The sequence below is a fragment of the Scardinius erythrophthalmus genome (assembly GCF_964197995.2).
Source record: "Scardinius erythrophthalmus genome assembly, chromosome: 12".
NCBI lineage: Eukaryota > Metazoa > Chordata > Actinopteri > Cypriniformes > Leuciscidae > Scardinius > Scardinius erythrophthalmus.
The window spans coordinates 10977676-11002913 of record NC_138232.1 but is presented as its reverse complement, the minus strand read 5'-3'; the positions used below and the strand labels follow the sequence as shown (position 1 = coordinate 11002913).

The 25238-nt window shown below is 38.5% G+C and overlaps 2 protein-coding genes across 4 annotated transcripts; one reads left to right on the top strand and one right to left on the bottom strand.

Annotated features, from left to right (window-relative positions):
• Window positions 1-132: 132 nt before the first annotated feature.
• patz1 (POZ/BTB and AT hook containing zinc finger 1) lies at window positions 133-12222 on the top strand. 3 transcript variants are annotated; one of them, XM_081379871.1, is made up of 6 exons: window positions 133-1749; window positions 1838-1901; window positions 4332-4503; window positions 5669-5830; window positions 8019-8228; window positions 9572-12221. In XM_081379871.1, exons 1-6 carry the CDS (start codon window positions 449-451, stop codon window positions 10033-10035), a joined length of 2373 nt encoding a protein of 790 aa, XP_081235997.1. In that variant the 5' UTR covers window positions 133-448; the 3' UTR covers window positions 10036-12221. The 3 variants fall into 3 exon arrangements, with proteins under 3 accessions (XP_081235997.1, XP_081235998.1, XP_081235999.1); XM_081379872.1 differs by lacking the exon at window positions 8019-8228 and having other exon boundaries at window positions 9572-12220; XM_081379873.1 differs by lacking the exons at window positions 5669-5830; window positions 8019-8228 and having other exon boundaries at window positions 9572-12222.
• A 4028-nt stretch (window positions 12223-16250) lies between these two features.
• On the bottom strand, window positions 16251-24730 carry slc2a11a (solute carrier family 2 member 11a; the record flags this gene model as incomplete). The annotated part of the gene is made up of 12 exons (XM_081379717.1): window positions 16251-16613; window positions 18478-18605; window positions 19048-19123; window positions 19591-19692; window positions 19968-20078; window positions 21115-21302; window positions 23100-23248; window positions 23428-23557; window positions 23686-23810; window positions 23980-24140; window positions 24263-24361; window positions 24692-24730. The coding sequence occupies 12 exons, from the start codon at window positions 24728-24730 to the stop codon at window positions 16395-16397; spliced, it is 1527 nt and encodes a 508-aa protein (XP_081235843.1). The 3' UTR covers window positions 16251-16394.
• Between the last annotated feature and the right edge of the window lie 508 nt (window positions 24731-25238).

Sequence of the window (25238 nt, the reverse complement as noted above, 5' to 3'; positions counted from 1 at the left end):
GTCTTTAAGATTGATCTGTACATTACCAGTCAGGAGAGCAGCTCTCTAGGGCTAGTGTCCGTTCAAAAGAGTTTTCCCTGGTCACTTGAATTTCGTTTGTTTACAGTAGGCTATATTTTTCTGAGTGGTTACAGTGTCCAAAAGAGAGAAAGAGGCAGTCTGCTGTCATGTATTCAGTGTCTGGCGTACATTTGGGGGAGGGGGCTCACTGGAAAACAAGGATATGAATTCATAACGCTGCGAACCAGGAAGACGGACAACATGCATCCAGCAAACTTCAGTTTCGGTGTGTGAATAGTATTGGCGCTTTCTCTTTGAATTAAAGTAATGGATTAAACTGTTAAAACCGAAAATATTAAACGCGGACGACACCCCCCTCCCTTCAAACAAAGGTCAAAGTTCACAGGAAGCTGGGGGGCTGCCATTTTTCCCCCTGCTAACATGTTAGATGCTAAAAAGGCGAGGAGTGGTGGTCGCTGCTGAATGCTTCTGTTTATTGGGTGTTTGCCATCCGTTTGTGTTCGTCTACCTCTTCCGTCGTGTGCGTTGGGCTCGGTTGTTGAATGAAGGCGGTATGGAGAAGACAGAACAGCCGTGGAATTCCTCCTACACGTACCAGGTGAGCAAACACAGCGCCGAGATGCTACACAACCTCAACAGCCAGAGAAAAGATGGAGGCAGGTTTTGTGATGTTATCTTGCGCGTCGGAGAGGAGAGCTTCCCCGCGCACAAGGCGGTGTTGGCGGCGTGCAGCGAGTATTTCGAGTCGGTGTTCAGTTGTCAGACGGAAGACGACGGCCAAGGCAAGGAGCTGGAGATGCACACGATCAGTCCCAAAGTTTTCCGAGACATCCTGGACTTCGCGTACACCTCCAAGATCGTGGTGCGCCTGGAGTGCTTCCCGGAGCTGATGACCGCGGCGAAGTTTCTGCTCATGCGATCTGTCATCGAGATCTGTCAGGAGGTCATCAAACAATCCAACGTGCAAATCCTCGTGCCTCCGCCTCGAGGAGGCGAGCACAGCCTGTTCAGGGCCGCGGAGCAGCTGTCATACCCCCTGCCCGTGGACATGTCAAACGGAAGCGTGTCCAACGGCGCCGTGTTTACCGACAACAATGACAGCGACGCTGCTGATCCGACGCAGCCGAGTAACAGCTCGCAGCCCGGAGCACAAGCGGCCGATCACTTAGCGGTTTCCCCGTTGGAGTTTCCCAGCAGCCACCTCAACAGCGACGGCTCCAAGCGAAGCAGAGGGAGACCCAAAAAAGAGCCCACAACAGAGCCGATCTCCTACAATAACAGCACTGCTCAAAACGAAGACGGGGGCCTTTTCTCGTGCGGGGTTTGTGGCAAGATTTTTCCCGACGACGTGCAGTTGAGAAACCACGAGACTCAGCACGGGACGTTCACCGGCGGCGTGAGCAGCGGAGCGGAGCTGGTCGCAGTGGACGGCCCGACGATGATCAATCATTCCCAGTCGAGGTTTCAGGAAAACGGACTGCCGTCGGACAACCGTAAGCGCGAGAGGACGAGACGACACGTCGCGTGTGATTTATGCGGGAAGGTCTTCCGAGACGTCTACCACCTGAACCGGCACAAGCTGTCACATTCGGGCGAGAAACCGTATGCGTGCCCGGTGTGCGGGCTGCGCTTCAAACGCAAGGATAGGATGTCTTACCATGTGCGCTCTCACGACGGCTCGGTGGGTAAGCCGTATGTCTGTCAAAGCTGCGGGAAGGGCTTCTCCAGGTGACTGCAGTCTTTTATAGGTACATTTATTATATCATTCGTTTAAATGTATTTGGCATCATAAATGGTTTGTGTGATGTTTTTGCAGGCCAGACCATCTGAATGGACATATTAAACAGGTGCACACCACAGAGAGACCTCACAAGTGTCAGGTAAGAAATACTATTATTTTCTCCAGGGCTTGAATTTCGGTGCGGGATTGCGGGTATTGCGCATATTTTTTATCATTCCCGCAGGTCTCCCATTTATAATGCGGGAAATTCCCGCAAACATTGATTCACTTTAGCATGTAGGTTCAGGTTGTATTAGTAAATTAATCCACGCAGATGGAAAATCAAATCAGTCATTTTAAAACTGTCTGCGAGACGCAATTTCACAAACAGCGTGAGTGATTCAGCGGCGCTGCGTCTTCTATCTCGCGTCTCTCAAAATGGGTTGCACAATGCAATCGTTAAGCGCGCAGCAGGCGGCGGAAATACACTCTCGCGTTTCGGGAGTCGATCGGGCCAGCATTGCATCACGAGTAACTAAAGTTTACCATTTGCACGTCTTTTCAAGTCTCACCAGTTTAAACAGTCACGCGATTTTAAACTCTTCGGTACTTGCGCGCTGTCTGAGAGATGCTTTTTTCTCTGCACACATACATAGAGTAAAGCAGCCTCACAAACAGCTCGCGGGTAACAAAAGTTATTTTTCGTGGATTATAAATCGCTTTAACAGTCAAAAACATAAGAAAATGATGTCAATTTCGGTCTTGGAGAGTATCCTCTAATCTAAACACAGTCGGTTATGTCTTAAATAAGCATAAATCGCACGTGACCGTATAATGAAAACAGGATCCGTGCACTAGCTCTTAAAGGGACAGCAGCCATATGTGTCTGTCATTAATTTGTTTGTCAAAACAACAAAACATAGCTTTCATTTTAAGGAATCAGGATTAATAGCCTATGAATTTAATTTAGTCAGGACTAAAATACTACCCAGTGTTATTTTACATTTGATTAGGCTATTTTATTCAGTCTCTGTAGTATTTCTGAATAGCCTACTAGTTTTAGACCTAAGCAAAAACTTTTCTCTTTATTTCTCTTTATTGATATCTTTATTCTATTGTATTTATTTGTGCTACTTTTTTCAATTTAATTCAAAGATTGAAATCAAGCTTCCTTGAGTTGTGTAAATTCTTAAGAACAAAATGACCCCATTGTAAAAATGCAATGAGTAGGCTAAGCATACATTTAGGCGAGATAAATGTAATTAAAAAAAAAAGTCTAAACTCCCCCCTCAAATTAAAAATTCCCCCCCATAAGAATCACCTAAGGGGGGATTTCCCCCCCATTTTCCAAAATGAAATTCAGGCCCTGTTCTCATTGTTATGTTGTTCTGAATCTGTAAGGCTTTGTTTTATCCATGGGACAGAAAAGGTGAATTTCTGAATCATATTCCACAACTCTTTTCCACTCTTTTCCATAACAAATGACTGTGGACTGCGACTGTCATGCTTCAAAACAACAGAAAGCACCATAAAACATCTTAAATATGGTCCATACAACTTATGAAGCCAGATGAAAGCTTAACATTTTGTGTGAGAAACACGAGGCATCGCTTTATATGATGAACAGATTGAATTTAGGCTTTTATTTGCATATTAAAATTGTTCAGGGAACATAAGTTCACCTGTACTTGCTTGAAGCGTGGGAACAAACCTCATTGGTTCTTGCGGAAGCTCAAACGTGCTGCGTAACACACAAGAATGAACCTCATTGGTTCTTGCGGAAGCTCAAGCGTGATGCGTAACACACGAGAATGAACCTCATTGGTTCTTGCGGAAGCTCAAACGTGCTGCGTAACACACGAGAATGAACCTCATTGGTTCTTGCGGAAGCTCAAACATAACACACGAGAATGAACCTCATTGGTTTCCACGTCAAGCAAGCATGATTGAGCTTCCGTTTACCAACTGAAGTGTGCGTTGATGAATGTTTATATGTGAATAAAAGTCTAAATTAAATCTAGTCATCATTAAAAGCGTTTGTGTTTATGCTAATTTTGTCCATCAAGCATTGATTGGATTTGTGGATTGCTGTGATCTCATTTAAGTGATGGATGATAGGCCAGTCCTTGTGCTGCTGCACATCTTCAGAGTAGAGATGTCGTTGCGAGGGGGAGTGGAAGTTATTTTTTTTTTAAATCAAAGATTACAAAATCACATGGATTATGGATAAATCATTTATAATAAACTGCAAAAGTCCATTTTGGTTTCATGGTGACTTTAAATTTGAGTTTGTTCTTCACACAAAGCTGTACTGTAATCAGAATACTTTTTTTGGAGCTTGACAGCCAAGGTCTCGTTCACATTCATTATATGGACAAGAGTGGCCAAGATATTCTTAAAAAAATTCATCTTCTGTATTAAATGCAACAAAGAAACTCAGGTTTAGAATGGCACGGGAGTAAGTGAATGATGGCAGAATTTAAGTATTCGAGTAAATTCTTCCTTTAAATCACCCTTATGTTTGCGATAACACTCAAACAAAAATTATCTCTCGGAAAATGCTTATAAACCATATCTTGAAATGTCTCAGATTTGCAACGCATCCTTCGCAACACGAGATCGCCTGAGGTCGCACCTGGCATGCCATGAAGATAAGATACCATGTCAAGTGTGTGGGAAATTCCTCCGTGCTGCCTACATGACTGACCACTTGAAAAAACACAGTGAAGGACCTCATAACTACTGTGGAATATGCAACAAAGGTACTGGTCAACTATGCATTGAAAATAACTAATTTAATAAAAACTTGTGTGTACATAATACCCAGCTAATGATCCATGTTTTTATTGCCACTGACACCATCCTTCGTAAGTTAGTTTAGGCTCTCAAAAACTGATTGGCTTAATTATAAATACAGAAAACTGGGGAAAAAGCTCAAGTTTTTCATAGTAGTACCAGAGAATGTCTAATAAGGGGAGAAGTTTCACTCTCAGTACACTTCCGGCTTCTGAACTGGTTGCAGTTCCACTCTGGCTCCATATGAGGGCACTCACAGGACGAGTGCAGAATGAATGGAGGTCTATGGCGCTATACACATCAAAATCCACTTTTCTCAGGATATAATTTTTTGTCTAGTAATTTGAATGTTGTATTCGAAAGGAGATGCAAAGAAATTACACATTGCTGGGTGTTAGATTTTTTAGAGTCACTTATTTGCTTTAAAAAGTCTTTTAAAGTGTCAATGACGTCATACACATCGTACGACCAGAGATACTGCTTAACGGCAATCCTTCAGTCACTCTGGTGCGTTCGCGCTCTGCACTTTCTTTTCACTCGAGGCATCGACAACACAGCTGACACAGGTAAATACACGTGCTAGAAGAGTTTTTGTTTTGTTTGTTTCTGGTCCCGCTTCGGATGCCACGATGCCATCAAGCGATCTCTCTGGTCGTAATCAGTCCTTCACTGACCAATCAGCGTTCATTAGCAGAATGTTAGCGTGTTATGGGCAACAACAACTCAACCTGTAAGAAATCGAAAGGACATAGGTACTCGTTCATTCAACTTTCGACCTATAACCCATGTTGAGCTTGCAAAACCTATAATCAAAACTGAGATTTCTCAACGGCAATCGGGTGAAAGAGACAAATTTAGCCGTCTAGCCCCATAGACTCCCATTCATTCTGCACTCATGGGTGATCGCCCCCAGTGGAACTCTGGTGGAACTACAACCAAAATTTGGTACAATAGGACTTAATAGGGAGTGGGCAGGCTCTCCGTAGACTGGCTCTGGTAGTACTGAAAAGGTTCGTGGCTTATACTTTTTTTTTTCTTCTGAAAATCTGATTAATCAGACTGAGTATTGTTCTGTTTTTTTATTTATTTTATTTTATTTTATTTTTTTACTTGTTCTTCCGATGGTCTCAGGTTTTTCTACTGCCTCCTACTTAAAGGTGCACGTAAAAACGCACCACAGCTCGTCCATGCTCCCTTCCTCTGCAGCACATCAGTTCCCTGAACCACGCACCAACAGACCACAGATGCACAACGGCGCCCCCTACCACTCAGGACGCCAGTGCGCAGTGGAAGGCAAGCTAGCCTCTCCCCACAGCGTCAAATTGTTGCTCGCTCACTTGCTGTCTTTTTCACTGCTGCTTATCAGATGCTGCATCTGCTTGCATAAAAACTCACCCGCAAAACACAGATTGTAGCGCTGCACATCTTTCATCTTTATTGCAAAATTTGGCCCTTCTGATTTATCTTGCACCATCTTTTAGGACTTTTCTCTCAGTGGATGAGAAAGGATGTTTGTTGCTGAAGTATGGGTTGTGCTTTCACTTTTTATGAGGAAAGTTAAGGAAGAGTTTATCTCATCTGAGTTTTGTAAAACGGCAACCAAAATGCGCAGATGTAATGAGTATTGTATATGTATGCAGTCCTTGTAGTTTTGCAGACATCAAGGTTTTTTATGATAATAGAGGCTGCTGGACGTAAATTCAAAGTTTGTTATTCAAACGATTTAAGCTTCTTTAAAGGTTTCACAGAGGAGGCTTAAGCTAGTCCCTGACTTAATTGCATGTTGGGCTGTTTTAACTGAAAGCAACTTGCACTGACATATCTGAAAATATGACAGTGTCATTGTTTCGTCTCAAGATGCACACTAGTAATGTTTTTTTTTTTTTTATAAGGCACGTCTATAAAAGCTAAATGTCCTAATTGAACTAAGGCCTAATCCTGGCTTAATCTAAGCCCTGTCTGTGAAACCAAGCCAATATTTGATTTACAGGAGAAATATGAAAAGAAACCTAAATAGATTTATTTGACGTTTCTGCGGTAGTCTTAGTTGAAATTAACTGCAATTAGAGAGAGAGTTGATTTAAATGAAATAATAGTTGCAGCTCTATCAATCAGATTTGTCTGCTAGTCACTTACATTGCGGCTGACCAATTTAGCATGGCCACGTGTCCCATTCTGTGTGTCGCTTACTATCATCTCCATCAAGTGCTGGCATAATGCAAGCGTTATTTGAGCCTTCATTCATGCATGTCCACATATAAGTGCACATGTACACGCTGTGCATTGTTTCTGTGGATTTAATGGACCTTTTTCAAACATTTATTGCCATAAAATCTAGCAGCTTGTGATTGGGTAATATCCTTATTGGACATGATGGGGGACAATATGGTGTCAGCTTTTTTTGTTTTGTTTTAAAAGACTAAGTGTCCTAGAATTTGTACATTAAATGATTTGTTTTTGTTTTAAGTGGGTTATACAGTGAGGAAAATAAGTATTTGAACACCCTGCTATTTTGCAAGTTCTCCCACTTAGAAATCATGGAGGGGTCTGAAATTGTCATCGTAGGTGCATGTCCACTGTGAGAGACATAATCTAAAAAAAAAAATCCAGAAATCACAATGTAAGAATTTGTAAGAAGCATATCAAGGTTCTGGCGTGGCCTAGCCAGTCTCCAGACCTAAACCCAATAGAGAATCTTTGGAGGGAGCTCAAACTCCGTGTTTCTCGGCGACAGCCCAGAAACCTGACTGATCTACAGAAGATCTGTGTGGAGGAGTGGGCCAAAATCCCTCCTGCAGTGTGTGCAAACCTGGTGAAAAACTACAGGAAACGTTTGACCTCTGTAATTGCAAACAAAGGCTACTGTACCAAATATTAACATTGATTTTCTCAGGTGTTCAAATACTTATTTGCAGCTGTATCACACAAATAAATAGTTAAAAAATCATACATTGTGATTTCTGGATTTTTTTTTAGATTATGTCTCTCACAGTGGACATGCACCTACGATGACAATTTTAGACCCCTCCATGATTTCCAAGTTGGAGAACTTGAAAAATAGCAGGGTGTTCAAATACTTATTTTCCTCACTGTAGATGCTAACTACTATGTAGATTGACTAAAATAGGTGGAAGAAAATTTATTTTGATCTTGTAATACAAGCTTTAAGGTTTTGGCAGATAATATGCGAAAAGTAATGCAGAAATACATCAGAAAGGCGTCATTAACTTTACATCAGTACAGAATTGTCATTATAGTATGACTCCCAACAGTGTCATTGAGCTGCTGGCTTGGCATGTAATGAAAGAAAAAGATTCATTCAAATTTATTTTTGTCATTTTAGCTTTGAACAAATTATTTTCATAGTTTCTGAACTGATGTGAAGCTAGTGGTCATCTGACTGTATTGACTACGAATTGTCTCCATTGGCCTCTGTCTTTTCCTCTACCTTTACCTCTTGGGGCGGTTACTGGCGGTGTAGACCTTTGCACCAGTCGCCGACTCCTGGTTACCTTTCCTGAGACAGAGGGGTCTTTTCGGGGGCTAACTGGGCCAGTTCTACCCCAGCCTGTGCCTCCGGCCCTGGGCCTGCAGCCTGAGCTGCTCCTGGGCAAGCCAGGTCCAACTCCCTATTTCTGGGAGTGCCGCTCTTCTGGAGCACCAGGGTTTCCACTTCATGGACCTCTTACAGGTCAGTACGAGCTGTTAGGAGGGTGGCAATGTGGCGAGCCAAAGAACTGTGGATGTCTGGATGTTATAACTGATAAGCCTGGTGCAAATATCTCCAAAGCACCATTGACCTTATTATTAAAATATTGGTCTGATTTCAGTTCTTACCTAATAATTGGCTTGGTCTGGTATTTTGCTCATGCTTTTTTGTCTGGTGGGTCTCAGCGCTGCTTAATTTTCATCCATTTGCCTTAACAGCACCCACTTCTGACCTCTTTTGTCTATAATTTATACTTTAGAAGAACTGGACTGTATTTAATCTTAGTATCTCAGGTCCATAAAATGTCCTGTATCTGACTGAAATTTGATTTGTAAATCAAAATACTGGAATGGACTTGCCTGGAGCCTGGTTGGTCATAAGACTCTTTAATGACTAATTTCCCCCCCAAATAGGGTGCTTCTCTGCCAATCAGAAATGATCTCTAAGGTCTCATGCTCTCAAGTGTCACTCTGTTGTTAGTAGCCAGGAGAACGAGTTAGCTAGTTAGGCTAGGCTAGGCTAAATTTCATTTGCATACATGTAAGAAAAGCTGAGCAGTGAGCACTGATCATTCGGAGCAGAGTAGAGATTTGGGACTCTAAATGTGCATGTCTAATTTGTGGTAGTGAATTCTCACAATTTTTAATGGGGAAGTTTCTGTCATCATATACTCACCCCCACGTTGTTCCAAACTGTATGACTTACTTTCTTTTGTGGAACATAAAATAATATATTTTTGAGAAATGTCTGTGTTTTTCTTGTCCATACAGTGGAAGTCAGTGTTGTTTGGTTCCCAGAGTTTTGAAAAATATCTTCCTTTGTGTTCCAAATAAGAAATTCATACAGGTTTGGAATGAACTATCCCTTTAAGATCAATTTAAATTGACACTATAAAATTCAGTATGCGTTTATTAAATTGCGTTTTTCAAATTTACATTTTGAAAACAAAAGGAGTTTGTCCTTTTTGCTCGTAAACTAAGGATTTGTGCCACTGCTCTAGAGCGTAGAGGTACTCGGTGGACTGAATAATCTGACATTAAGATATTATTGTACAAAACAGGATGCAATTTCCCTTATTACAGAAAGTATAAAAGCACAAAAGCTGCAATATAATGATCAGTAATAGATAGCCAACATATAGCAAGCTGCTTCGAACACAAACAAGTTCTCACATGTAGTTTTTGTGGTCATGAGGGTTCAGGTATAAAGGAAATCTTTTTATTTTTAGACATTTTGCTTAATGTGAGGCTCCTTCTCTCTTCCTATATTTCTCTCTGTCCCCCTCCTTCCCTGATATCCCCTTCCCCACTCTGTGTTTACCTCAGACGGACAGGAGAATGCTGGGAAATGCCCTCATCAGGATTCTGATGGATCAGATGCGGTTTTCGGTGACCTTTCCAACGGAACGGACCTCAAGGCTGAACACAAAGTTGAGGGAGAAGAAATGGAGGTGACGTCTTTCATCTTCAACGGCCAACCTGAAGACATCGTGACCTCGCCGGGGGGATCCAAAGACATTCAAAAAACAGACCACGAAAAGAAGTTTGCCTGTGGCGAATGCGGACAGACTTTCCGCACAAAGTCTTACCTCAACAAGCACCATCACCGGGTTCATAAGAAACGCGCTGCGGCCGGCGCCGGTCTCGGTGATCTCGGCTCGCCCTTTTCTCCCCAACAGAACATGTCACTTCTTGAATCTTTTGGTTTTCAGATCGTCCAGTCAGCCTTTGCCTCTTCACTAGTGGACTCTGAGATGGGCAGCAGTGGAATGGGTTTAGGGGAGAAATGACCCCTTTGAAATACAACCATTTCTTATAACCTTATTGGACAACCAAACTTTTGATAACTGCGAGTTTAGTCTGTTGTTTCAATCTCCTTGACGCCATATGTAGACTACTTTTTTGTTGTTTTTTTGCTTTTCTCACTGTTATGTTTGTTATTAATTTGACTTTGCTATTATGGATGCCATTTCGATTCCATCTTGGTGTGAAGCAGCTAATCTGTTTATTCCACTTTTGACAAATCCTCAATTTCACAGGTCTATCCTGGAAAACAAAAAAAGCTTACTTTTGACATGTATGTTTTTCTGCTTCCAGATGGGTGGTTTGAGGATGATGTTCACTTTAAAAGACAAACCGATGCCCTAAACGTTCTAGGTTATTCGTGTCCAGACTTACACAGTGAGCATTACAAATTTAAAAGAAGTTTTTACAATCAGAAAACACTGAGATGGAGTCATCTGTGCAACTGTTCTAGTCCAATGACGGAAAACCTACAGCAACTTGTTATAAAACTTAAACGTTTTAGTCTTTTCCTCTATGAATTACTTTGATAAATATTTAAATCCTTTAAAACTTCAGGCCAATAATGGCTGTTATCTCATTAATTGTTTTTATTTTGTGGTTTGTTTCTTTGTTTTATCATTGAGAGAGTTCTGAGACCGATTGTTTTGGGTCACAAAAAGTATGTCAGTTTTAAATGTCCAACAGGGACCAATTTCAGGTTTCACTGTAAGATATCGCAAGAAGCAAAGAATATATTTTATTAACTTATTGATACCGGTGTCCAAGTCTCCTTTACGAAAAGGTATATATTGAGTTTTGTTGCAACGTGCTATTTTCTTCTTGAATCATGCAGCCGACAGGAGGACAGCGTGAGAGTGATGACGTATATGCGTGTGTACACGTGTGAATGCTGCAGTCTCTCCAATGTCTTTTATCTCTAGAATGTAATATAAACAGAGGGCTTTCTAATCTTTTTTTTAATATATCAGAGATTTTCTAAGTTGTTCAGTACATTCCTGCTTAACTTAAAGTCACTATACATGACGTGTAACATTCATATATATACAAATATGTATATATGTATGGCCATTTATGTTAGTTTATGTGAACAGGATTTTTGTATATAGGTACTTTCCTTGGCCTTGTTGAATGAATGGATTTTTTTTTTTTGGAAGAGAGTGTTTTAAGAGAATTGTTTTTAAGTCGATACTGACAAATCCATACTTTTGTTGTGTCTTTATTATTATGCAAGTATTTGGGTGTGTGTTTGGTGTTTGCCTGTTCCTCTTACTCTAAATGCAGTGTTAATGTTGGTTACCTTTCCTTATTTTACCCTGCAGGTTATTAGTATAATGTACCGTGGACTTATTTGGAGTATTTGGAATGGCAGTTTGAATAATAATGCAGAGGTGTTGCAAGCGGTCACTCATGATTTATGCTATCGATGACATTATGTACACACAAAAAAAAAGTATTTTCTTTTTTTGCAAAACAAGTACACATTTTATTACCATGTTTACTTGTTCGACTTAATGCTTTTATTGTGCAGCCGTAAAAACCTGCAGGTCCTTGCAGCTTACTTATTTGACTAATCACTGCTAATATCAGATCATAACATCTGTTAATTGATTGGAATTTAACGTTTCTAATAGTAAAAATCATTGTCTGCCCAATAAGTGTGATCTGAATATTTGAAGCCCTTATTTATTTTACAAATTTGAAGTTGTAAGGAATTGTTCAGTTATTTTATTGTTGTTATTTGTTCGTCTTGTATGGTGTTTTGGCTTATTACATCACTGGAAACTTTTTTTTGGATTTATTTTCTTGCTTGTGCATTTGTATATTTGTATGTTGCAAAGTGCCTTCCCAATACTGATTGTGAACAGCGATGGGTAGGAAAAATCTGTCATTTAAAGGACCTATCTTATAAAAACCATATACAAACAGAGTTGCATTGACACTTTTGTATAAAGACATGCACATAGAAAAGTGTACATGTTTGGTATTCTACCCTTTTGTTTTCTGACAAATTGTTGTTTCTCTGCAATTTATGTCACAACGTTGATCAATTTTTTGACATTTGGATATAAGCATACTTTTCTATTGATGTTTGTTTTTGTACACTGTTTTTGTGTCTCTGTCTATTTGGTACAGAGATGGGTATAAAATAAAACTGTATTTGAGAATTTTCTTTCTTGTGATGAGCACTTCAGAACACATAATTGTAATAATTTGCAAGTTATTTTGTGGTAAAAACTGCACGACTTTGGCAAAGCTGTAAAAACAATAGTGTAGTTTTTATTATTATTTAATACTTTATGACTGGTCACATTGATCAAATCATAACATGATATACATTATACTGTATGTGTAGGTCAAAAATGTAATGGAAAAGTAAAATTATGCTTTTCATATTGATAATATTTGTGCACACTTTCAGCAAGCATGAATATTTGCATTGACATGACTGCTGTCATGATGAAGATTCCAAAGCCAAACTCTTTACTACTGTCTGATTGAAAAAATTAATTGACACGAATTCCAATAAAAGGTAGTTCATTATTTTGAGCAACTCTTGAAATAATACTTTGTAAAACACTGATCCGGGATTCAAGGCATCAGTTAATATGGCAATTTATGTGATTCTTGAGTGCACCACATCTATTTAAGCATATTCTTCCATTGAACAATTCCAGCTTCAGGCAGCACATGACTCTCAGATCAACTAACCACACCATAAACTCATTTAATTCATGTGTAATATTGCAGCTCCTTATTTTGTATTGATTAAATGCTAAACAGCAGTTTATAGAAAATGTGTGCCTGAGCGCGTATTCAGAAAATGCAGTCACACTTGGTGAGATTTGAAAAGGTGGGTAGACCAATTTCAGTAGATGAAATAATTTAAGTGAACAATTAAACTTATATAAAGTAGAAATTTGTGTGTGAACCAATCAGTTTGCTTTATTAAATGGGATATATTATCCAGAAAGAATGTGAAATTATAGATTAATCTCTCACCCTCAGTACTGCACTCCGAAGTCCAAATAACTTAAGAGGACAAGGGTAAATACAGAGGTGGACAGTAACAAAGTACATTTACTTGAGTACTGTACTTAAGTACACTTTTTGAGTATCTGTACTGAGTATCTGTATCTGTCTTTTTTCTGGAAACGTTTTACTTTAACTTCACTACATTTGAAAGACAACGATCGTACTTTTTACTCCACTACAATTCTGTCAAGGTCCTTGAGTAGAAAGTAGTAACGCCAGTCAGGGGATGATTTTGGTTGCAGGGGTTGCATTTTGGTTGGAAATGAAAGTCGGGCTGGCGTCAGAACCCGACGTCAGATTGAGGTCAACATCCAACCTCGGACAGACGTTGGATTTTGGTTGGAAAATAAATTCGGTTTGACGTCAGAACCCGACTGATGTTGGTTTCTGACGTCAACCCCGATTTTCATTTTCAACCACAATACAACGTCTATCCAACATTGGAGATTAATGTCAATCTGATGTTGGTTTCTGACATCAACCTGATTTTCATTTTCAGCGTTGGGTTTGGTCTTTTAAATGCGAATTTTGTCATAGTTTTCGAGCACACTAGCTTATAGATAACAGTAAGGCTAACATATTCATACTAAAAGCCAAAAAAACTTTAAATAGGGCATTATCTGAGGGAACACTCATTTGGGTGTCCGAAACCATTGTGGACGTTATTGTGTGCACTTATTTAATCTCACATTCAATCCCACGACTGGAACTGTATTCTATAAATACATTTTATATTGAGGGTAGGTAGGCAGGCATAGATTCAGAGGCATAAGGTACTGTAAGTATTACATACAACAATGCAACAACTTTTACTTGTAATGGAGTAATATTTGACCAGTAGTATCTGTACTTTCGCTCAAGTAAGGATGTTGTGTAATTTGTCCACCTCTGGGTAAGTAGGCCTATTAGTTAATGAGAATGAGTACTTACAGGTGATGCCTACCCAGTTGTTAGCCCAAAACCTATCCAACACAAAAGTACTCAGTGTAAAGTTGACATTTTTTTCTGTTGTATTCAAGCCTCAGCAGAATGGGTATTTCTGTTAGAATGAACTTCTAACTAATTCTTTAGCTCATCGACGCCATCTATTGACATGATTGTGTCATTATAACAATTATAACTGACATAGAAAAATGATAATCTATTCTAAGGGAACTTCAGTAAATATATGCCATTACTACATAGTACATTGCACTAAATGTTTGCCTTTCTGTTGAAGTGTTTCAATTCTTTAAATGTGTATTCTTCCATTGAATGTTTTACTTCCTTAAATTTGCACTTCTGTTGAAGTCTTTTAGTCTTTTAAATGTTAAAAGTGTTTAGTCTATGCATTCACACTTATTTGCAAAATCCACTAGTATGCATCTTTTATATTTTGAAAAATGTTTATTAAAAAAAATTGCAGTGTCCCAATTGAAAGCAAAAAAAAAAAAGAACAACAACAACATATAGAATAAAAATGGGTACTCATCATTTTGGGTACTCAATCTCTGTATATTAAAAAACACATTTGTATAAAATCATAGTTAGAGATACAAGAAACCATTTGTTTAAAACATTAATACTGTAGGTACTAGGTAGAATATATATATATTTGTATTTAACACACAGTATAACAAAAACTCCCACTTTTGCTTTTCGGGCCCTCTGCTAAAAACTTATGAAACTCTAAACTAACAGAGTTATGTGTGTTGAACACCATTGAAGACAATATTAGCATCTGTTAGTTTTATTAGTAGGATAAAACTGGTTAATTTTGAGCTTCTGGGTTTAAAATCTGCATCGTGTGTCGATATCACACGTGTTGACATGGCAATACACTATAATACTGCGATGACACGTCAGTGTCTCATATTTTCCTATCCCATGAGAAGACACTGTCTCTTAATTGTTCATGACAGCATGTGGTGCTCTCCCATGACAGACATGTCAAACTGTGATATCAAGTAATAGATGAGAGAGGCGTTCATGGGTTGCAAGTGTTTGTTTCCGTGGTCTAAAACTCTGGCTGCAGGGGGTTGGTTAGCCATCAACTACTGACACATCAAAACTGTATGAAAGAGAGGGGTTTCATGATCCTTAAATAGCTGATCCATTTCGCAGAATCCAAAAATCTTTGGCAAAAAAACAGGCCTCAAAAGTTTTGTTGTATTATATGAATGTAGTATTATATGACAATTTACAACTTTTTAACAGCCTAGTCTAGCAGAGTACAGAACTATATTACTTAAGGTCAGCTAAAACAGTTTTATGTCCCTTATGTCACGGACTGCATTTCCCATCATCCCCCCTGGCACCTAACCACACACATCTGAAACTCATATAGCCCTCATCACCAGCACTATATAGAGCACACACACTCCCTTAGTCATGGTTCTGACATCATCTGATGCTACAGACTACTTACTGCTTTTACCTCATTCAAGTTGATTTCCAGTCATCATGTCTTCCCTTGTAAAAGTGTAGTTCCTTCCTGTGTGTGTGCTCTATTGGTTCTGTAAGACAAAGACTGAAAGTTAATAATAAAAGCCCATTTCATCTAAGGAACTCAAGTATCATCTCTTACCTGTTATGCAATGTGTTCCTGCCATATCTGCAAATAAACCTGTTTTACCTCAGTTCAGGTCAATGAGTCCAAGCCTCAGCGTGACACCTTCAAAGTAGGCATGCAGGACTTTAAGTATATTTGCCCATTTGTGCAGATAATCTTGCAGAAATAAACAACTAGATTTAGCTGAATAGTCCTGTTAATCTGTTCTAACACTAGCAAGAATCATGTGTTTACTATGAACTAAATCTCTCTGTTGCCATAGAAAAGCATCAGGAGTTCGCCGTAAGGGTGTTGCTGAGTCACACTGACCTTAAGGAGAAACATTCAGCAGAATTGTTATAACTGCACATCCTCAATGACGCTGCCAATGTCAACTTGCCTAAGTGTTATCTGAACTCATCTCCTGTATCATATGTGCTAACAAAACTACAAAAAAGGTTTAGTTTTTCTTCCCTGATGGGAATCAAGATCGAGGAAGCTAGGGAACATCTTTTCTTAATTTCTAGAGCAGTTAGGTCTATGGTTGGCATTGGCAATATCTAATATCTATCTCAGTAATGTGAGACAGTAATGAATTATTAATGGATTAATCAAATAAGTAATGCAAGTCAGTTTAGTGATGAAGAAAATATTTAATCAGCAAGTAAAAAAGAACATGACAAAATGTTAACTCACTGTGGTATGAATGAACAATTCAGGTATTATTTCAAAGATATATTTCTAAAAATATTAATTTAGTTGATGAGAATGTTTAACACACTATAAGGCAGTGGAGTGAAAGACTTCCCCTAGTTGGTACTGGGCTTGAATTACTTCTGGATCCATTTTGCCGTGTCCACGGTAGTTGAGTCTGTAAAACTCTTTAGTGATCATCGCTAGGGTCTTTCCCTTGGTTTCAGGTAGAACCATCCAAATAAATGAAGCAGTCAGGAGGCATACAGCCCCAAATGGCACAAAGCAATAATGTCCCAAACTGCTCTGTAAAAACACAAAGAGGGCATTCATAAAAAGAAGAAATACTATTCCTAACCAGTACAAATCCTTGAAACATTATATATTTACTTACCAGCACTACATTAGACATTAAAGGGACAGTTCACCCAATAATAAAAATTATTTCATGTTTTACTCACCCCCATGCCATTGCCAATGTATATAACTTTCTTTCTTCGGATAAACACAAACAAAGATTTTTAAACGATAGTTGTGTGTAAGAAAAATACTAATATTTTGAACTTTTTTAGCTATAAATCAATTCTTCAGGTCTACTGTCATACAAGCGATCACGAGAGGAACGTGAAGTGAGTTGTGAAGTTTGCGCAAGAAGTAACATGGATGACCGCCATTTTTGGTGCGAGCTTCTTAAAGGGGTCATATAATGCCATTTTTGTACAAGCTAATATGATTCTTTAGGGCCTAAATTAAAAGATTGTAATATACTTTAATTGAAAATTCTCATTAGTATTGTAAGAAAACACTAATTTTACCTGGTTAAAAATAGCTCTGTTTTCAGCACGCCAATTAAGTGCATGTGTCTTTAAATGATAATGAGCTTTGCTCACCCCGCCCCTCTGTTCTGGGCGTACACTGTAACACAATAACACAATAACCATAACGCGTTGTTCATTATAAACATGGGATTATGAATTATATTGAGAACGTTGTATATAGAAAACATGCCGTAATGTACCCTGAGTGTAAACAGCCGCATTCATCGTGAAGCGTGCAGCAAGTGATTTGCAAAGATTAATATAAATATTACTTAAGGTTAATAAAACGTTACACTCACTTCTTCTTCTGGAGGTGCAGCAGGAACACGAATAGTAAATCCTTTTTTCAGGAGCAGCTTCTTAGCAAAACCAGCTTTATATTGACCTCGTTTGTAAAGCAGTCTGGTGTGTGAAATGATTCGCGCAAACATGAAAGCATTGACGTTGATCGTGGGGAATATTCCCTTCGAAAACAAACTCGGCCACTGTGTTTTCAGCGGTTCCGATTTAGGAACATCAAAATGACTGCTGTGTTCCTTATTAAAACCAAGAACAGAACACCACAATCACTTAGACGCCATTCTGCTCATATCCGGTCCGCGCGGACTATGATTGACAGCTCGCTCACGAGCGAGGGCGGGTCTGTGTTGAAACGCTGCTGTCAATCAACAATCGTGGGAGGGCCGTCGATTTTGTGACGTCACAAAATCGAACGGCTTGATTTGAGAGAGGGGAAAACATATAAGAAGATAAAAAAAAACCACTGGATGGATTTTTATCATTTAATGATGGTTGTGTACAGGCACTGCCAACACACATTTCAGTACAATCAACTTGTAAAAGTGCATGTAGCATTATATGACCCCTTTAACACTCATGTCACGTACCCCTCCTTCTCATGTACGCTTGTATGACAGTAGACCAGAAGCAATGATTTTTTACACACACCTATCGTTTCGCTTCAGAAGACATTGATTCATCCACAGGTCCTATGGATTAACGTCTCGCCTCGGGTGTGGTTTTTCAAGCATCAACCAAGCAGCATCCATTCAATGACATTATATAGACTCACAGAGATTGATTATTTTTCTAAAAATCTTTGTTTGTGTTTATCTGAAAAAAATAAAGTCATATGCATTGGAGATGGCTCTCAATGATGAGAGAATTTAAATCTTTGGGTGAACTGTCCCTTTAAGACTTGTATTCAGAGAATGTGTTGTCTTTTATCTTAATGCACTGGCGTTTTTTTAAAACTTATCTTGAACTATACTTAAAATGAGTGAAAAAATATTAATAACTAATAAAGAAGTCATTTTTGCCATGAACAATAAATGAGTCTGTTATTCTCTCACCACAAGGAAAGGGAAGATCATCCCGATCATGAAGAGGTTCAGCCACATTAGAGAGCCAGCAGTCATGTAGGCGGCAGGACGTGCTGTCTGGTTAAAAATCTCTGTTGGAAGGATTCCAGTCACCCCAGCTACCATATGAAAAAAAAAACACATTGTATGAAATAACACTATGGAATTGGTTACATTATATAAACTAGGGCTGCACAATATATCGAAATGATCGAAATATTGCAAATGTATATAACGCGATATTCATGGCTTGCGATAACTGTGGTCATGAACAAAAGACAAAGAAAAAATCACTGCTCTTGGCTAAATACTGTAACTTTTTTAGCTTTAATAAGAATCAGTATATATTTAATTCGTACAGTGAAAACTAAGCAGTGTTTTATTTTTACAATTGATTATTCAGTTTCTGTTGTTAAATAAACTAATGTAGGCTTATGCTCTTATGCCACAGAAAAACACTGCTGTTCACTTTCAGAAGTTGTAGGGATGTTTTCTTGTCACAAAAATAATGTGAAACACGTATATAGGTTCCCTGCTAAAGTAATGCATGTACTGCCCTACCTGGTCCCATGCCAAAGCTGAGAATGTAGGTGAAGATGCAGGTCATGCTCATGTAAGGCATCCAGGTAACAATATTCTATTGGGAGGAAGGTCAAATCAAAACAAAACTGTTATACACGACCATTTAGAAGATTGGAGTAATGGCTGCTGAAAATTCGACTTTGCCATCACAGGATTAAATGCGATTTAAAAATATATTAAAATATAGATTTATTTTAAATTGTAATAATATTTCACAATATTAATGTTTATTTTTAAACAAAGATACAAAATACAGACTTGGTGAGCATAAGATAATAAGCCGCTCATATTTAACCGATGATGGCATGACGTCCATTCTATTGAACACTCTAGATTACTGAAGTTGGACATTATGTGTCCACTTTAAGGTTAGACATTACATGAGGACTCTCAAAGGTCAACTTCAGAAGTATACACTACAAATGCAGTTTATAGTTTCTGAGCATGCATACGTGTACCTTCCATGTGACTGTGTGTGCTGGTAAAGGGTAAAGGGGTCATACAACATTTAATAATACACACCTCAAGTGAAAGAGCCACGGTGAAGACTACAGCCCATCCTGCCATGAGAACATAGCCGCCCATCAACATCAGCTTCCTACCCAACCTCTCTATCAATAAGTTCTAAACACACACACACACACACATTTATTAATGTGTAGCCATGTCATTCTAACAGAAATTATTCTGTATACAGTTACACTATTAAAAGTGGTAACCTTGGTCCTCCAAACAAATAATTTCTTAGCAAAAGGGACTAAAACACTGGTCTAGCCCTGAATGATCAGCCAAACATTTTGGACAAATTAATTCACTCGCACTATGCAAGTGGGTCAGAGGATTGCCTCTTTTGTTCTGGGACAGTTACATAATTGATAACAGATGAAATGAAGACTTACACACATAATGCAAGCTGTGAATTCACACATCCCAGTGCCAATGGTCACATATTGAATCTGTCCTGCAGATATTCCCGCTTCTTGGAACACATATGATGCATAGAAGTAAATCTGAGGAATGAAAGAAAAAGGCCTTTAATCTTTTGAATTTCTGAGTATGCAAAAAAACTAAAACAAAAAATAAAACACACTGGCACTAACACTTGAAATCCTTCTGAAATCATTTCTAGTTATGTAAGTAAGAAGTGTTGGGCACAGGAGAGATTTTACACAAGCTGTACACAAGGCAGGTCAATCAGTCATTTGCTTATTCAGTTCCTCAGTGAATTTACAGAAAAAGGTAAATTCCTTTGTTTTTCAAAGGTATTCCACAAATATTGAATTCTCTGCTTAATTAAAAAAATTCTTACATTTCTTTTATCACAATATCAGAAGTAATTTTTAAAAGTTTTTGAAAAGTCTCTTATGCTCACCAAGGGTGCATTTTTATATTTTTGAATTTAATTTATTCCTGTGATGGCAAAGTTGACATTTCAGCATCATTACTCCAGTCACATGATCCTTCAGAAATCATTCTAATATGCTGAATCTGCTCAAGAAACATTTCTTATTATCAATGTTGAAAACAGTTGTGCTGACTAATATTTTTGTGGAAACCATGATACATTTTTTTTTCAGGATTCTTTGATAATTAGAAAGTTCAAATGAAAAGCAAAAGAACATAATTTTTTATAATAATGTAAAAGTCTTTACTGTCAATTTTGATATATTTAATGCATGCTTGCTGAATAAATAATTTATTTAAAAAAAATCGTACTGACCCAAAACTTTTGAACAGTGTAAATACAGTGAGACTGATATTTTATCAAATATGATGGTGACATGACCTATTCTGACTTCTGCTAACTGCTTTGTGTGAGTTTGTTTGCATGCATTTTTACCCCAGGAAGCATGAAGACTCTGTACATATTCTTTCAAATATTAACATTAAGCCTGCATTCATTCTCATGAACAGCTAGGTGTGTTTTCTTTGGTCAACGTTCAGTTTATGAAGCAATGCACCGGTCCGGCAATCCAGTTACACTTGAACTTCCAACTGAAAGGCAAAGATATAACAGTACAGGATTGGACAGAGGCAGGGTCTTACTGTGTCATTACCGCACAGTTGCATGGCACTGCTCAAGACTGCCACAGAGATGAGCTGCCAGCGAACGCTGCGGTCCGTGAAGAGATCCCATGGCTGTTTGGCACGTTCTCCCTTGGTTTCATTCTGTTCCTGCAGAATCTCATCCAGCTCGTCTCTCTGCACCTCACAGCCACGCAAACGCCGCAGTGCTGTGGAACAAGCATGATTAATGTATGTAATCATGTGTAAGAATTACATTCAGCTTTCAAATATGTGACCCTGGATGACAAAACCAGTCACAAGTCGCACGGGTATATTTGTGGCAATAGCCAACAATACATTGTATGGGTCAAAGATCATGTTCCATGAAGATATTTTGTAAATTTCCTACCGTAAATATATAAAACATTTATTTTTGTGAGTGAATGCAGCACATTCGCGAACATAAGTGGACAACTTTAAAGGAGATTTTCTCAATGTTTCGATTTTTTGCACACTCAGATTCCAGATTTCAAATAGTTGTATCTCGGCCAAATATTGTCCTATCCTAACAAACCATACATCAATGGAAAGCTTATTTATTTAGCGTTATAAAAATTTACCCATGTGACTGGTTTTGTGGTCCAGGGTCACATACTGTATATCAGAATGAGATATTTAAACAATATGTCAGCATTTACTCACCCTCAGTGTTGGGGATAACCGATTACAAGTAACGTGAGTTATGTAATCAGATTAAATTTACTTTTTTTTAATAAGTAATACAGGTTACTTTGTTTTCCCATTATTGACTGACAGCTCTCCGGCCCCCATTTTGAGAGAAATCCTGAGTAAGGTGCAGAGGCGTTGTGTGCGCTCTGTAAACATGATGAATATTGTAGTTCTAGACTAAATGTGAACACGCATTTACTCATCTCACTTGCACAAAAAAAGTTCAGTATTCCTCAAAATGAATAAAAACAGGGAAATGCAAACTCTGAATATTACGCGTGCAATAATTAAATGTATTAAAAAACACAAATATACTTTATGTATTTAATCTCACTTTATTATCCAGTCTTTCCTGCTAACCTACAATGATCCATAGAAGCAAAATATCACATTTGTGTTTCTTTTTGTAATTGCTGAGGTTAGAGTGTTGAACTTTCTTCTCTTGCGTCCTATTTTTTTGCGTTCCAGAATGGCAGCACAGCTGAAAGGTTTGTTTGAGTTGCGCCCTGTAATGTAAAGGTGTGAATTTGCATTTCTTATTAATTTCACATTTGTGTAACGGAGGCCAGCTAGTAGTTGCTGTGTGAGTAAACCTCACTCCTCTGATCTCAATAGACGCTCTAGCGACAGACGCTAGAGGCTGCAGTCTTTAGCCTCCTTGTTAGGGCGCCTGACTCTCATGCCGGAGACCCGCACGGAGCGGGGTGTGAAGGACCCGGTGAGAGGGGTTACATTGGTGCCATGACCCGGATGGGAGTGAGGTTTAGGGGGGTGAGTGTAACGGAGGCCAGCTAGTAGTTGCTGTGCGAGTAAACCTCACTCCTCTGATCTCAATAGGCGCTCTAGCGACAGACGCTAGAGGCTGCAGTCTTTACCCTCCTTGTTAGAGCGCCTGACTCTCATGCCCGAGACCCGCACGGAGCGGGGTGTGAAGGACCCGGTGAGAGGGGTTACATTTGGTGTGAAAGGGTCTTACATTTACCAAAAGTATAACCTTTTTTGTTGTTGTTATTAAAACACAAACAATCAAGCCCAGTCCAGGTGAGAAAAAGCAACATTGCAACACATTACTTCTAAAAGTAACTTTTCCCAACACTGCTCGCCCTCATGTCGTACCAAACCACTATGACTTTTCTAACATATTTTACTGCTTTTTTCTATACAGTGGACACCCTTTAAAAGTGTTAGAATTATTAGAGTAACGTGCATGTAATGTTAATTGTATAGGGTTAAGTGAAGCTATCATACTCTGTATTGGAGAGCATATTGAAATATACAACTGCACCTATTCATACCCATTAGGCAGGCCTCTTTGTCCCCACAGTCAATGAGGAGGTAGCGGGGACTTTCTGGAAACCAAGGCAAGGTGAGGAGTTGGATGAAGCCTGGGATAGCATTACTGGCCAATAAGTACTGCCAACACGGCTCACTACCTAACACCTCCCTGAATAAAGACAAGCATTTCATTCATGATAATCTATTTAATTCGGACATAAAAATAACAAAATAACCAATTTAAATGCACCTCATAAAGTACTCATGAAATTTTTTTTTTTACATCACACAAGGAAATGGGAAACACTCTCGCTAACTGCTTCGTACTGCATCAAATATGTAACGTACCTCAGACTGACCACCTGTCCCAACACCAGTCCAAATGAAGTGAAGACAGCAGAGGACAGAGACACAGCTCCTCGTAAGTGCTTCGGTGCACTTTCACCAAAATACATGGGCTGTACGTTCATACTGATGCCTGAATATAAATAGAGAGGATGGATGGTTTATAATGATACCAGGAAGAAACTAGCAATCTCAGTCTCAAAATATAAAGGGCCCATTATTGATAATCACATTTACAGGTATAATATATATAGACAGTACCTGCATTTATGCCAACCAAAAATCTGGAGATGATAATCATCTCAAATGACTTTGCCGTTCGGCTCAGCAATGCAAGCAGTGAACTTGAGAAGAGAAACACATTGTTCAGCAACATAGTCTTCTTCCTTGGAAAAAAGAACATAACAGGGTAAACTATAAAGATTGATTTCTTTAAAATTCACTGCATTTTAAATCTAAAACACATTTTAATTAAATAAAACAATTGGTAAGGAACATGAGAAACATGTAAACTGTGACTGTAAATACAACAAGAAAGAGACAGAAGTGATGTACCTCCCGAAACGGACAGACATTGGCCCTGCTATCAAGGCCCCGGTAAAGCCGCCCAATGAGAAAATAGAAACTATAAAGGTCCATATCAGTGTGACCTCATAAACCCCCAACTGTATTCCCCATCGCTCCTGAAATGTCTCATTGACAAACTTTTGAATGAACTGCAGGAAGGAACACAGAACACAAATCTTGTAATTAGATACACACAGACAAATAATATGGCAAAAATAAATGCAACTATTTCTCCTCTTTAACACAAACCCGATGAAACACTGGCCCTTACAACAGTCGGTGCATTCATTATGGCCAGGTTGTATCCATATTGTAGTGTTCCCCCAATAGCTGCAGAGGTCACCATTAATGCCAAAGTGTACATATGACCCTGATTAGAAAAGATGATGTTATGTTAAGGCACATCTAGGCAACAAAACAAACAAATGAACTTAAATTACTAAATTAAATTAAATTGCAATTAAATTCAACATATATTCTCCAAATGTGCCATCATGCTGTTATGTATTACTATTGCCCCACTGAAGGAATTTAAAATGTGCTTAAATTTTTTTTTATTGACTTTAATTTTATTTATTTTTTATAATACATCAGTGACGGTTACACATGACTTTACAGTTAAACTTACAAAATTATTGAGTCATTTAAAAAAACAATCTGACTAATGGAAAAGAACTCCAGCAATAGGACATAATCGTACCTTCTTCTCCTTTGTACTCATGATGTCTTCTTCTTGCATACGCTAATGATTTGCCTTGAGAAAATAATCCAGAGGTTAAAAAAATCCAAGAATAGGGAATACTGTCAGTTTATTCTGTGCTCGCCATTACATGATATTGGCGCTCCGAGAAAGTTGCGTAGAAAGACACTATGACACACGTCTTCAAATGTTAGCCAATAAGAAACTTCAGAATGGTCAGTCACGATCCTCACAATTTATAAAGTTTAACTAACCACCCTCTTAACTAGATAAAACAATGATTTTCGAATCCTCTTGAGAACTTCTGTTGAATTAAAAAGGCACCTGCTCCTTACAAACACTTTGGAATTGTGTGTCCATGTAAAATGAGATCAACGTACTTCAACTCCACCTATCGGAATTTATATATAACTGTACTGTGTTACTGAATTTTTACTTATTAAGTGTTATTTTATTTTATTTTATATATATATAAATAGCTTTTAGCTTGTTTACATTCAGTCAGCATAGGCCTACTATGTCATATTAATGGAATAGAAGCATATAA